Source organism: Nanorana parkeri, unplaced genomic scaffold (genome assembly GCF_000935625.1).
Source record: "Nanorana parkeri isolate BGI_ZX_2015 unplaced genomic scaffold, ASM93562v1 scaffold1165, whole genome shotgun sequence".
Classification (NCBI taxonomy): Eukaryota; Metazoa; Chordata; class Amphibia; order Anura; family Dicroglossidae; genus Nanorana; species Nanorana parkeri.
The window spans coordinates 218,558-233,482 of NW_017307433.1; the positions used below are offsets into that span (position 1 = coordinate 218,558).

Consider the following 14,925-nt stretch of genomic DNA (forward strand, 5'->3'; position numbering starts at 1 on the left):
TGGGATGCTCTGCCTAGTTCTTTTTTTCTATAATGATATTGCCTTACTCCTTTAGCATCTATTCAGTTTGGGTTGGGTGCTTTGGTTATGGTCCTTCAATACACAAGGGCTCAGTCACCCTAATAACGAGGTAAAGGCTTTTTGTTATTTTGAGGTCCATTGTGCAGATATGATCTGCTTGCAAAAGACCCATTTTTCTAGAAACTCCTCCCCTACCTTTCCTTATTCCACGTTCCCTAAGTTTTATATTGCACCGACTCCTGTCAAATCTACAGGGGTACTGATTGCTCTCAGAGAATCGGTTCCCTTTTTTATGTGCTAAACAGATTAGGAGTCTGGAAGGCAGATACCTGATATTGGTGGGATCGATCCATGATGATCCCGTGACCTTTGCCCCAATGATGATATTATGAGTGATGATATGCACCCATTGATGGCCAATTTGGCTTTTTTACCCACCTATTACAAGTCCTTGACTGTCACGCTAGCGGGAATCTGGTGCTTTGTGGTGACTCCAACTTACCGTTACACTTGCACGCTGATTGTCATGATCCAGCCAATGCCACCTCTTCTTCACCTGATGTTGCTTCTGCTAGACATTTTCATGCACTCCTATCCTCACACCATCTGGTAGATTCCTGGAGAGAACCTCACCCTTCTAAGGAGGCTTTTACTTTCTATTCTAATCCACACAACACTCACTTTTTCACATATAGATCTTATTTTGGTGTACCATACTACCCTGCCACAGATTTGCTTTGCATTTATTGTTCCCATTCCGTGGTTTTGATTATGATGTTTCAATCCGTTACTCGCTATTGTTTCCCCACAAGTGACAGTTTACCTGGATCTTGAGAGAATTGCTCGCTGATCCTACAATACAATCGTCTCCTCAGAAGCCCTTTGAGTCCTATTTAGTACTTAATGAATCATCTGTGAGTTCCCGGGTCACGGTCTGGGAGGCCCATTAGGTCACCATTCGTGGTAAACTAAGTTAACTGTCCTTAATCACATAAAGGGGAGGCTCGTATCCTGGAGTTGGAAGCGGATCTTTTATCGGCCTCGCAGGCCTTCCAATTTGACACTTCCACGACTAATAGATCTAAGCTAATTTAGCTAAACAACAACTCTGTTGGACTAACCATAGGTTCTATTTTAAGGGGGATAAACCAGACACCCCTTTTAGGCTTAGAGTATGACCTTGCAGAATAAGCTGTTTAAATTACAAATGGATCCAGCCTGCTCCTGCTTCGGTACCAGTGCAGCCTGCTTCTGTGCCAGTCCAGCCTGCTCCTTCTTTGGTGCCAGTCCAGCCTTCTCCTGCTTCGGTGCCAGTCCAGTCTGCTCCTGCTTCGGTACCAGTCCAGCCTGCTCCTGCTTCTGTGCCAGTCCAGCCTGCTCCTTCTTCTGTGCCAGTCCAGCCTGCTCCTTCTTCGGTGCCAGTCCAGCCTGCTCCTGCTTCGGTGCCAGTCCAGCCTGTTCTGCTTTGGTGCCAGTCCAGCCTGTTCTGCTTTGGTGCCAGTCCAGCCTGTTCTGCTTTGGTGCCAGTCCAGCCTGTTCCTGCTTTGGTGCCAGTCCAGCCTGTTCCTGCTTTGGTGCCAGTACAGCCTGTTCCTGCTTTGGTGCCAGTCCAGCCGGCTCCTGCTTCGGTGCCAGGTCCAGCCTGCTCCTGCTTCGTGCCAGTCCAGCCCGCTCCTCCCTCTGTGCCAGTCCAGCCTCGCCTCTGCTGATCCGGTGCCTGCTGCCCAGCTCCTCGCCTCTGATCCTGTGCCTGTAGCCCAGTTAATCGCCTCTGCTGATCCTGTGCCTGCTCCCCAGCCCATTGCCTCTGATCCTTTGCCTGCTGCTCAGTTCATCGCCTCTGCTGATCCTGTCCCTGCTCCCCAGCTTCTCGCCTCTATTGATCCGGTGCCTTGGCTGATTTTCCAGCTAAACTTTGTGGGACCTTCACCCACTGTCCGCTCTGGTCTTGGTGATGGGGTTGTGCCCCTTGAAGCCGAGGGGTCTGGGGACTTGTTTTCATCTCCTGCAAAGTCTGGGTTGCCCATTGAGGGAGATCATTGGTGGGCAACTAACCTGCCTGTGTTCTGTCTGCCGCTAGTGGTTCTGGTTGGGCAGAGGCCTGGGGGTTTGGGCATCCATTTTAGGAGGGGTGATCATGAGCACAAGCCCAGACCTGATAGTGGTGATTTCCTGGGAAACAGGGGAGCTCCATTTGAGCCTTCCTTGATTCCAGATGGAGTCACTGCGTTCTCCAAGGTATGTGGAAACCTGGGCCAGGTGACCACTGCTTTGGAGCAATCCAGGTGGCTGGCTAAGCGCAATGTCGGTCCTAGTGACCCCCCAAACTACTCAGAGGTGGTATGCCCGCAGAAGCCTAAGCTCCTCAGTGCAGGGGGAGTTAATGCTGAAGAACCCTAGTGCCAATGGCCTTCATGTTGGAACATCAGTTGGCTTATGGAACTTGAACTGGCAGGTTGCTTGGGCGGTCGACTGGATGTTGCCAGATCCCGGCGGTGGGATACTCAGCCTGTTACCTGACCCCAGCGGCGAGGGTCTCGGCCGGTCATATGGCAAACTTGACGGACATGCAAGCCTGCTGTGGACATGGACTGGTGCTGCATTTATCTCTTTTTCATGAGAATGAGCAGATATGTGGGCTTTGTTTTGTGGACTTTACACTTAGGATTTTGTTGGATCGTCCGAAGACCGCTCCTTGAGGGGGTGGGGGTACTGTTAAGTACCAGACCACCTCTGGGTGGCACTGTGGCGCTGGAACCAAATCCTGCAGTTCCCATGCTCACCTGCAAGTGCCTCTAGGCAGCCAGTAGCTGTCAGGTACCAGACCACCTCTGGGTGGCACTGTGGTGCTGGAACCAGATCCTGCAGTTCCCATGCTCACCTGCAAGTGCCTCTAGGCAGCCAGTAGCTGTCAGGTACCAGAACACTTCTGGGTGGCACGGTAGTGCTGGAACATGCAGTTCCGGTGCTCACCTGCAGGTGTCTCCCAGCAATTAGTCACCACCTGGTGCTAGTCTGGGAAGGTATTTAGCCTCACAGCCTGTGCCTCAGTATTGCTTCCATATCCCTACCTGTATCCTGGTTCCTGTTCCTACCTCTGTTCTTGCCTTGGACTCTGACCTGATTCCTGACTCTTACCCCTGAGGTCTCCTGATCTGTGGCTCCCGGCTCTCCTCTTGGTGCCCTGCTCCCCAGGTTATACCCAGCCCTGTTTTTCTCTGGTGTGTGATTTGTTGTTTGTATATAGTTAGGCTCTTATATGATACCGGTGGTGGTGGGGTTGCTTGTGGTTGTGTTGTTTTTGCTGTATCTAATAAACTATAGTTCACAGAAATTGTTTTGGTATCTGAAGTGTGGTCACATATTTGGTTCACTCAGTGTTGGGACACACGTGTACTGTATCGTATGGTATTAGGAATTTATCTCCAACCAAGTCGGTCACTTCCAGTGGTTAACTACTTAGGTATCACCTGTGAGGTGGGTGGTGATCCTTTCTATTGAAGGGGTGTGGTGCTGTTTTGCAGTTTTCATCTATGTGGTATTAGTAATTTATTTCCAACTAAGTTGATTACTTCCAGGGGTTCACTACTTCACCTGTGAGATGGGCAGTACGCAGCAGCTATAAGCACTTGGAAGAATAAGAAACTGCACCTCTATGACTAAGTCCAGGTGGTGAAACTCTTGAGAGGCTTGGAGTGGGAGAGATACTATGGTAGTGTGTCCCTTGTATTTTGGACTTTGCATGGAATTTACAACAATAACTTTGGATCTTTATGGACCTCAGTTTCGTGCGTCTGATTGGAGAGATATTGTTTGACGAGTGGGAGCACACTGCAGCCTGCAACCGATGTGTATATTGATCTGCAGTCTGGTGGAATTGGAGCGGGGAGTTTTTCTTATTCTCAAGCAACTAGAAACTACAGTTATCCGATGCCTACCGATCCCCGTAAATATGTATATATTTATTTTGTTTATTGTTTGCAAGAGTTTTAAATAAAGAAAAATTCGAGAAGTGTGCGACAGTCAGTGGAGAAAGTGGATGCATTAGCATTCAATGAATTGAGCCTATTGTTTTATCGGCAGTATGTTGGCAGAAATCGTTGACAGAAAAATGTTCTTCTCACGTGTCCAGCACTGCACTGACTTGAGGCTTTTGCCTACTTAGTGGCACTCTGTAGAAGCCCAGGTAGTGAGAGGGATGGTGGAACAAGCTCTTTCTCTCATTTCCTGGTTCTCAGCTTAAGGACCTATCCATACTTTAGAGCTGCATTGTGTTAACATGCTTTGTGATAAGACAGCCCATTGATTTTGAATAGGCTGCCAAGACACCACAACAAAGCCAAAAAAATTCAGGGGAGGGAGATCAGCAGACAAAAAATGCATATACGTATGGAGAGGCTCCACCAGGTGTTTGGGGCCCTGGGCAGTAGAACATGGAGGGCTGTGTCCTCTTACTGCACTACAGAGGCCAGCTGCTACCTACTGACTTCACAAGGATTCCCTGCTGTGTGTGTGTGACCTGTATATACTTGACCGCCCCCTTATTATGCAGACAACCCCCCCGGCTATGGGGAGGAGGGACATTAAGGGAGGCTTCATGGTCACGTGACTGCCAAACAAATTATGTGGACAGGTAAATTCCATTTATTTTTAACAATTTAGCAACTACAGTTGCAGACATCCCAACTCTCCCAGACGTTCCAGGAGTCTCCCGCTATTAGATAGTGGCTCCCGGCCGCCCAGGAGAGAAACATTTTCTCCCGGGAAGGTTCACTCTGCTCTATCTAGCTGAGTAAACCTTTCTCTGATATCTGTTTTTTTTTGTTTTTTTTCTGACATTGGGGTCACCGGCCACCATTAGTCAGACAGTCGGAGAGAAAAAAAAAGCAGCATAGGAGTGAATAGCTAGGCTCCTATTGGCGTTACGTGACCGGTAGACAAGTTGGTTTCAAGGCCCAATTTTTATGCATGATCAGTATATCCTGACCCTGGCGTCTAACATCCCATGGATAATTGGGAATTCGCCTTACAAAGCTCAGTAAAGGAATGACCATCGGATGTATCTCACAAAATTCATTAACTCTAAAAGATCAATGAAACATCGTGGTTTGAAAGAAAGTGGAGAGGATCCAATCAATCTCATAGACTATCAGCAATGTGAGTAAAATATACACGGACTCAAAGGATGTTACCTTAAAAAGCAATTATACCTGAACTATATACCCCCTTCATGAAAATGAGCAACACTCAGTAAGGGGAAGACTCACATGTATTTGCTGAGATTGTCACTACCAAATACAGCCGGAAGAAATAGACGGCAAAATATGTTATATTGTACCCACTTGTTTCCAACCATTCGTTTATGACACTCTGTACCTAAAGAGGGGTTAAATGAACACACGGACACCTTGAGCTTTGATCCAAACGGTCTGAGAGACCTTCCATTTCAGTATTCCTTGGCATGGAAATCAATTAATTAAGGCAGCTGTGGTAATACGGCAACCTAGCCTCAATCGCTATTGAAAGGATCTCGTATGGAACTATATGTACTTTCCAGCTTGGCAATAAGTATTTATTCCTGTGTGATCCAGCCCGAATAGGGGCTATTGTGATAATAGGGAACAAGGTGCTTTTATACATTCTTGCAATTTCTTCCATGGTCCTGATATTTATGCTTATGCAAACGAGAGCCCAGGTTCTAACCTACTTATATTTCATAAGGTTTATTGACAATGTCATGCTTTTCTGTTTTTAATGGTTGTTAGTACACTGATGGTTGTGTCCTAATTTTATACTTTTTTGTATAATAAAACTTTTTGCATCAATTTAGTCTGTTCCGATCCCTTGTTAACCTCTTTAACCGGCTATACTTTATAGCCAGTTTACCTCTTTGTATATGATATCCTATTGGCTATTTCAATTTGCAATAGCCAATAGCAGACTAGCTATTGCACCCGCCCACTGCTGCTGTCAATCAGCAGATGCGGACCTGAAGTTCTCCATCACGTCCTCCTCTGCTGATTGACAGCAGCAGAGGGCGGGTGCAATAGCCTGCTTGCTATTGGCTATTGTAATTTGAAATAGCCAATAGCAATCTAGCTATTCATTCCTATGCTCGGTTTTTTTCTTAATTTTTTTTATTCTAATAGCAGCAGCTGTCAGAATACAAAAACAAAACAAAACAGCAGATAGCACTGGGAGCAATAGCTTCTTTGCTATCTGCCATCATTTCGGGGGGGCGAGACTGAGGTCACCTCCCTAAAGTTACTTCTTTCAGGTTGGGATCCCTGCAGTTGGAAAGTAATATTTGCAGTATTATAATGTGCTTTTTTAGTAGTGTGTTCACAAGTACTGTAAAGAGACTTGTGCTGTTAATACTTTTCATGTGACACATCTAAACGCTGATTATGTGGTATATGCTGCTTTTTTAATATAGTATACATCAATTATGTCAGGATCAATCGCAATCATGTTTTATGGTTGTAGGTAGGGTTGCACAGATACCATGTACAGTACTCGGTACAAGTATGAGTACATGTACCGATACTTTTGAGCTCCAAGACTAGACTAGAGAAAAATTCAAAAATTAGGAGGCAGCTGTCATTTGTAAGGGGCACACGGAGCTCCTGGGATTAGTACATCTCTGTTTTAATGTACGATTTTGTTTTTATAAATAAAGGGATGCACAGTAACCAGTTTTGTGAGTACGAGTACTTGCTGAGTACTTACAAGTACGGGTACTGATACATTTTTGTTTGTCATGTGACAGTTTTTCTAAAACAATACAGACTAATGATTTCAGGACAGTGGTGGAGTGCCAGAGCCAGGTCCCAGCTGCAACCCCTGCAACCCTCATGAAAATGCCAAGTATCTGCACTGGTACTCGAAAAGTATATGTGCATCCCTAGTTATAGATAGGGATGTCCAGATACCACTTTTTCAAGACCATGTACAAGTACAAGCACTTCCCCTCATGTACTTGCCGATACCAATGACCTTTTTCTTAAAGGGACAGGTGACTTTAAATGATCCATAGTACAACTACATGTTATGTACAATGGATCATGATTTAACCTATTCATGTTAGCAGGGGAGAATTGTAAATCTATTGCTATGTACACTATATGTAGTATATATAGAGTACAGACTGCTAATACACTGGAGACCATAGATTTACATTTATCCCCTGCTTAATAGTGCCCCCCCCTTGCCCTCACTCTGTGCCGGAGAGCAGCGACGAGTCAGCGCTGGTCCAGTGGGAGGAGCTCCAGGTGGGGTCCTAATTTAGCTGGCCCGCTAAATTAAGATCTCACCTGGAGCTCCTCCCACCGGACCAGCGCTGACTCGCCGCTGCTCTCCGGCCCTGAAGGCGCTGAGCTGAAGAGGAGAGTCGCGTCACTGCTGCTCTGGTGAGCGGTGCTCTGAGTGGGGTCCTCTGGGCAGTCGCCAGCCACCTAAATTAGGACCCTACCTGGAGCACCGCCCACCGAAGCAGCAGTGATGCTCGGCGAGGTAACAAAAAAAAAACATAGCGCAAGCATTGGCGCTATGTATCGGGGCATTTTTACAAATACAAGTACTTGTCAAAATGCCCTGTATCAGTCCCGATACCGATGCTAGTAGCGGTATCGGCACATACCTAGTTGTAGGTATCGTGAAAAGGTGATACAGATTAGCAGTGATGAATAACCTGTTGTGTTTTCTGCTTTATGAAGTACATGTCCCCTCTGTTCCCCTGTAACTTGCTGCCACTAACTTTTCTGTGTTGCAGTCTGACTGGTTCTTCAGTGAAGAGCACGAGAAAGCTGAAAAGGTAAATATTCTTGCAATAAGACACTGCTGGGAAAAGTGGAATTTGTCATCTATGCAGTGGCATTTTCTGTTTCTGTTTTTGTCACATCTTGTCAGCTTCATTACCTTACCCTTCACAAGTTTGTATCTATATATGTATTTTTTTATGGGATAGTGAGATTTGAAAATTGTTTATTGGGATTAATGATTATCAACTAGTGTTGTCAGGCTACAGATATCAATTTATTCTTGTGAAACAATTGCTTAAACCAAATGTCACAAACTTGGTCGATTCAAACTGAGCAAATTATGAAAAAAAGTTGAGCAAGATACCCTCTCCCTATAGGTCAACTAAGCCACCCATGACAGGTGGCTCAAAAGGCAGGTAGCTCAAACTTTTGAGAAAAATGCAATACTTGCATATTAATTCATCAGTATCTGTCTCTGGGGTTACTGATTGATATGCCATTTTGCTGCATGTCCCCAGTTTGAATTGCCCAAGTAGTAGTTCTGAAATGTAAATGTTTAACACGTTGATGACCAGAGGTTTACCTCTGCGACTAAGTTACATAGTTACATAGTATTTGAGGTTGAATAAAGACATTAGTCCATCAAGTCCAACCTATTAGGATCTCATTCTAGGAGTACCTGTACCCCTGTATATTACGGTCCCTTAAGAAATCGTCCAAAAGTTTCTGGAACAATTCCACATTCTTTGCTGAAATCACTGTCTGTGGCAGTGAGTTCCAGACCCTAACTGATCTTACTGTGAAGAACCCCCTTCGCCCCTTGTGCTGGAATTTTTTTTCCACCAATTTTAGGTGGTGGCCTCTAGTTTTTGTAATGGAGTTAATTTTAAACAGTTTATCGCTAATGTTGCTACCACCATTGAACATTTTGTACATGGAGATCATATCCCCCCTTAATCTCCTCACCTCCAATGTGAACATGTTTAAATTTAGTAGCCTTGTCTCGTAGCTCTGGTCCTCCATACCCCTAATTAGTTTGGTTGCCCTCCACTGGACTTTTTCCAACTCAAGGACCCAACCCAACTCAACTCAATGGACCGCGTACTCCAGATGAGGTCGAACCAATGATCTAAATGATCTATAAAGTGGCAAAATTATAGACTTGTCCCTGATACATTCTTTGTAGTTAAGGAACGCCAATGCTGATTAAGTTGCCCACCTAAATCATTTTTACAGTGTTTAAGGACAGGCTTTATTCGGTGCACACTCATGATAAATACCCTCCTCATATATTGTATCATAAGGTGACAAATGGAAAGTGCTTTAAAATAAATTGCATATTTTACACACACACATTTTTTAAACACTTGCACTGTGATAGTTGGAGCATTCCTGCTTTAGCTGTTGTTTTTTTTTGTTTTGTTTTGTTTTTTTAAAACATAGGAACAGCTGAAGTCAGCAGGTTTATTTGTAAACAAACGTCATATGATTATAATGATTGGCTGTCATGGTAGTCACATTGGAAACTATAACTAGTATACTCAAGGAAAGTTTTTTTTTTATTTTACGCCTATATCTTTCTATTTTTATTGATCATTCAATCTAATCATACTGGTCTACTGGGTAAGCCCAGGTGATTTTAGCCAGAGCAGTAGAGACATTCAGGAGCGGAGTGTATTATACTTTCTTTGTGCTACTGTGTAGCATGTCACATGTCTATATTTCCTGTATTATGTTACCTAGGTAATTGCATACCTTTCACATTTTATGCCTTTCAGACTCCAGTGGATGAGTCAGATTCCCAGTCTGTACCTAATATTGAACACCTTCTGCCAAATATTGCAAGGACCATACTTCTAGGGGATACCTCAGGTAAATTCGAAACGTTTCTAGCACATGGGTAAAACAATTTAAGACAACACAATGGTATAACATTTTCTCTACAACTATATAACACCTTTTTTAAACAACCTAACATCTTCAATAATGTGTCGCCAACAGAAATGGGGATGTGCAGAGAAAAAGATTTCAGGTTACTTTAATAAGACCAGAGGAATTGCACTAGGTTACTGCACTTTGTAAATTGTTTATTGATTTGTTAAATAACAAAAATATAGAGTTTATCTTAATTTCCTCACACTGAGCACACATTTATCATAGTTACATATAGTTACATAGTATTTGAGGTTGAATAAAGACAAAAGTCCATCAAGTCCAACCTAGTGTGTGTGCATTTATGTTTGAGTTGGTGTGTGAGTGTGCATTAGTCCATGTATGATTTCGCTCTTAGGAGTACCTGTATATTATGGTCTCCGAGGAACTCGTCCAGGAGTTTCTTGAATGATTCATCACTCTTAGCTGAAATCACTTCCTGCGGCAGCGTGTTCCAGACCTTAACCGCTCTTACTGTGAAGAACCCCTTGCACCCTGTGTGTTGAAATTTTTTTTCCACCAATTTTTGGTTGTGCCCTCTGGTCTTTGTTACGGAGCTAACTGTAAACAGTTTGTTACTAATGTAGCTGTCGCCCTTGAATAGTTTATACAGGAAAATCATGCCTCCCCTTAATCTCCTAACCTCCAAAGAGAACATATTTAATTTTAACAACCTTGTTTCATAGCTCAGGTCCTCAAACCCCTTAATGAGTTTGGTTGCCCTCCGCTGGACTTTTTTCAGCTCAAGGACATCTTTCCCTGAGTATCGGTGACCAAAACTGGACCGCATACTCCAGATGTGGCCGAACCAGTGATCTGTAAAGTGGCAAAATTATAGACTTGTCCCTGCAATACATTCCGTTCTTAATGCAAGACAGAACACTGCTTGCTTTGTTTACAGCAGCCTGGCATTGCGAGCTGTTATTCAATCTGCGGTCTATAATGACCCCCAGATCCTTCTCCATTTCCGACTTCCCTAGTTGCATACCCATAAGTGTATAGTCCATTTGCCTATTTTTAACTCCAAGGTGCATTACCTTACATTTATCTACATTGAACTTCATCTGCCATACAGTTGCTCACTCCCTGATTTTATCCAGGTCCTCCTGTAATGTTATAATGTCTAAATCTGTGTCTACTACCCTCGCAATTTTCGTATCATCAGCAAACACTGAGACTTGGCTAGTCACCTCCTCCTTGTGCAAGTTCTCGTAGCCAGTTTTCTATCCATGTGCACACGAATTCATCTATGCCCATATCCCTTAGCTTGTATAACAAGCATTTATGTGTGGCACCGTATCAAATGCTTTGGAAAAGTTCAGATATACTACGTCCACCGTCCTCCCTCCATCTTGATCTCTACTCACCTCTTCGTAAAAGGTCAGCAGGTTGGCCTAGCAAGAACGATCCTTCCTAAATCCATGCTGATTATCAGTTATTATGCCATGATCTTGGACGAATTCCACTAAGTAGTCCTTGATAATTCCCTTTTAACAGTTTACATACTATGCATGTTAGACTAACTGGTCTACAGTTCCCAGGTTGACATTTTGACCCTTTTTTTAATATAGGTACCACATTAGCCCTTCACCAGTCGTTTGGCACTCTACCAGCCATTACGGATTCCTTAAAAATTAGGAACAATGGTCTCGTTATCTCCTTGTTCAGTTCCTTGAGTACCTTGGGATGTAGATTATCAGGTCCTAATGCTTTATTTGCATTTAGTAGTTTATGCCTCTGTTGTATCCCAGTTTCAGTCAACCACTCAGGTGTATTTCTTGTTAAATTTTGTGTTTTACCATTTACATTAAACCCGTCTGCTTCCTCGGTGAATACCGACGAGAAGAAAGTATTTAGCGCCTCGGCCCTCTATGTTGGGGTTCTTTTTACTAACTTCGGCAATGTATTTCTCACATTCAATTTTAGCTGCCCGGAATACCAGTTTACATCTTTTATTACATTCTGTGTAGTTTTGGAATGCCAATACTGTCCCCTCCATTTTATACTTGCTAAATGCTACTTTTTTTTCTTTAATGTGTTGTTTTACCATTTTATTTAGCCATATTGGCTTCGTTTTTGATCTTTTACTTTTGTTACCCAGTGGTATACACCTGGTAATAGCATTTTTTTTTATTTGTTCTTGAAACAGTCCCACTTTTGGTCAAAGTTTAGTTTATCAAATAAGTTTTCCCATTCGATTTCACCCACTATAATGCGTAGTTTATCAAAGTTTGCCTTCCTGAAGTTTAGGCTTCTCGTCCACCCTCCCTTTCTTGCACACAATATTAAAAGCAATCACCTTGTGATCACTTTCACATCAGTGTGCCTGATGTAAACACCTCCTATGTTGCTCTGCATCAGCCAACAGGATTACTCTTATTTTCCTTTTGTGCTATTCCAAAGTACAATTGAATCTAACTGCTATGGATGATCACATATAGTCCATTTAACTGTATTGATGACATAGACATACTTATATCACTGTGGTGGCAATAGTAGTCATTCCATACAATTCGGGATCAGATCGCCACTGTGCAGTCACCTTCCCCTATTCATGTTCCAAACCCACCATCACACTTGTCACTCTCCTCTTTTGACCCGGTCACCACAGAGGAGGTTACAAAGCTTCTCTCTGACACCCACCTCACCACTTGCCCCCTCTCTTCTCTATCTACACCTCCTCTCTTGTTCAGTTAATAACCACACATGGCTTCCAATACCATCTCTTTGCTGATGACACTCAAATCTATCTCTCCACTCCGCAACTCTCCCCCTCAGTGTCCTTGCGTGTCACTAATCTACTAACTGACATATCTGTCTGGATGTCGCAACACTTCATAAAACTCAACCTTTCAAAAATTGAGCTCTTGATTTTTCCTCCTGCCCGTGCACCTTCCCCCAACTTTTCCCTTGAGATTGTTAACACAACTATCCAGCCCTCCCAACATGCCAAGGTCCTAGGTGTCATCCTTGACTCGGACCGCACCTTTCTTCCCCACATCCAATCACTATCCAAATCCTGCCGCCTTCAGAAACCGCAAAATTACTCATCCACTCCCTTGTTATCTCTCGTCTTGACTATTGCAACTCCCTCCTCACTGGCCTACCTCTACACAGGCTATCCCCCCTTCAGTCTATCATGAATGCAGCTGCTAGACTCATCCACCTAACCAACTGCTCAGTGTCTGCAACCCCCCTCTGTCAAACCCTGCACTGGCTTCCTATAGCCCAAAGGATACAATTCAAAATATTAACAACCGCGTACAAAGCCATCCACAACTCTGGCCCCGGCTATATCTCTAACCTGGTCTCAAAGTATTACCCTAACCGTCCCCTCCGCTCTTCACAAGACCTCCTGCTTTCCAGCTCCGTCATCAACTCCTCCCATGCTTGCCTCCAGGACTTCACTAGAGTGTGTCCCATCCTATGGAACTCTCTACCCCAACCTGTCCGTCTATCTCCCACACTGACTGCCTTTAGGCTCATCTCTTCAGGGAAGCCGTTCCCACCTCACCCTAACCACTGAACAATCACTTTCTCAAACAATCATCCCCGCGCAGCTACCTCCTCATGTATCACTTGCCCCTTCCTTTTAAATTGTAAGCCCTCACGGGCAGGGCCCTCCTTACCATCTTGTCTTAATTTGTATTGTGACTGTAATGTCTTCCTTATATTGTAAAGCACTGTGCAAACTATTGGCGCTATATAAATCCTGTATAATAATAATAATTCCATACTATAGAAAGACATATCACTCTGGTCGGTCTTCTCATAGAAAAAAATAAGTCCCTGGCATATGGTAACTTGAAATCATCAGAATGGTATGGTTTGGTTTGTGATGCTTCCTAATCACACAGGTGGTTGTAAGAGAGATGAAAATCAGATTAAGTAGTCTTTCTTGAGGAAGTAGAGTAGTTGCAGAAAACTAGTTTACCCCTAGTAAAACATCTATAGCTTCCAGACATACTCAAATGTCAGATTACATTTTGAGCGTATGTATTTTATTTCTGACTGCATTGGTAGAATTCTGAAAGTGCAGCAAATGTCAAGTTTTTGGTGCACCATAAATATGGCATACAATATCCAGTGAGTGTACAAAGTTGGGCAAATAGTATGTATTTACACCTCTAACAAAGAAAGCAAAATTCTCTGTGTTCTTTGACATAGGGGAATTTTTTGTTGTTGTTTCAAATGATTTTTTATTGAAATTTTGTTAGGAATACAAAGTGATACAATAAACTCGATCGCTGGTTCAGATCATGTACAGTGAAGTGCCTAACAGTTGAATTTCTAACCATGGCAATCGGAGAATATAGAAAAGGAAGAAAAATAGAGACGAACATATCAGCAGATGGTAATCACAAGATAATTGTATTGTCAGTGAGTTCTCAGTCGGGTTCCTCAGGCCACAGTTGGGGATAAATGTGGCAGTTTCGTATGAGGGTACCACGATTTCTTCCAGTTATTATCCACTGCGTTGCAATTCAGTAAAGTCATCAGTACCAATGAAGTAGGTCCAGCAGGCCCACATCATTCTGAAGTTATCTAGGGTGTCCGGTCTAGTGGCAAGTAGCTCTTCCATCTCGTATACGTGTCCAACTTGTATGAGCCATTCACGTATTGTGGGTGTGTGGTCCTGTCGCCAGTGGCGGGGGATGATTGTGCCCGCTGCATTGATGAGGTGTCTGTGTAGCGATTTAAGTGCCCCCATGGGGGTGTCAGGTTCCCAATGTAGGAGGGAAACTGTGAGGGTGAAGGGTAACGCAGTGCCTGTGATCTTTCGGATTGCTTCATGTACATGTCTCCAAAAGGGCTGTATGCGGGGACAGGACCAGAAGATGTGTGCAAGGGTGCCCTCACCTGTGTGGCATCTCCAGCAGTACGGTGATACTGCCAGGTACATGTGGTGCAGTAAGTGCAGGGTCCTGTATCAGAAAGTTAGTAATTTAAAGTTTGTTTCTTGCATTCTGCTGTTGATGGTGCATTTGTGTGCTGCTGTGCAAATCTTAGACCAAGAACTTTTGGTTAAAGCTGTATTGAGAATTCGCTCCCACTTGGTGCGAAAGTAAGGCGAATGTGGGGTGGTGTTGTCTCTAACGATATTAAACAGCCATGAGATTAAGTGTCCTGTTGGGCCACTTCCTGAGCAGAGTCTCTCAAAAGGAGTGAGGGTCCTGGAGTAGGAAGGCTTACATTCTGGAGACATCAGAAA

General features: G+C 43.8%; 1 protein-coding gene across 1 annotated transcript in view; it reads left to right on the forward strand.

The window, feature by feature from the left end:
* The window catches only part of LOC108796752 (rho GTPase-activating protein 23-like), a 257,499-nt gene that overhangs the window by 155,934 nt on the left and 86,640 nt on the right, over nt 1–14,925 (forward strand). Inside the window, exons 13-14 of the mRNA XM_018568267.1 lie at nt 7,793–7,834; nt 9,560–9,653. Of these exons, the coding sequence (XP_018423769.1) occupies nt 7,793–7,834; nt 9,560–9,653 (136 nt within the window). The remainder of the gene's footprint in view (nt 1–7,792; nt 7,835–9,559; nt 9,654–14,925) is intronic.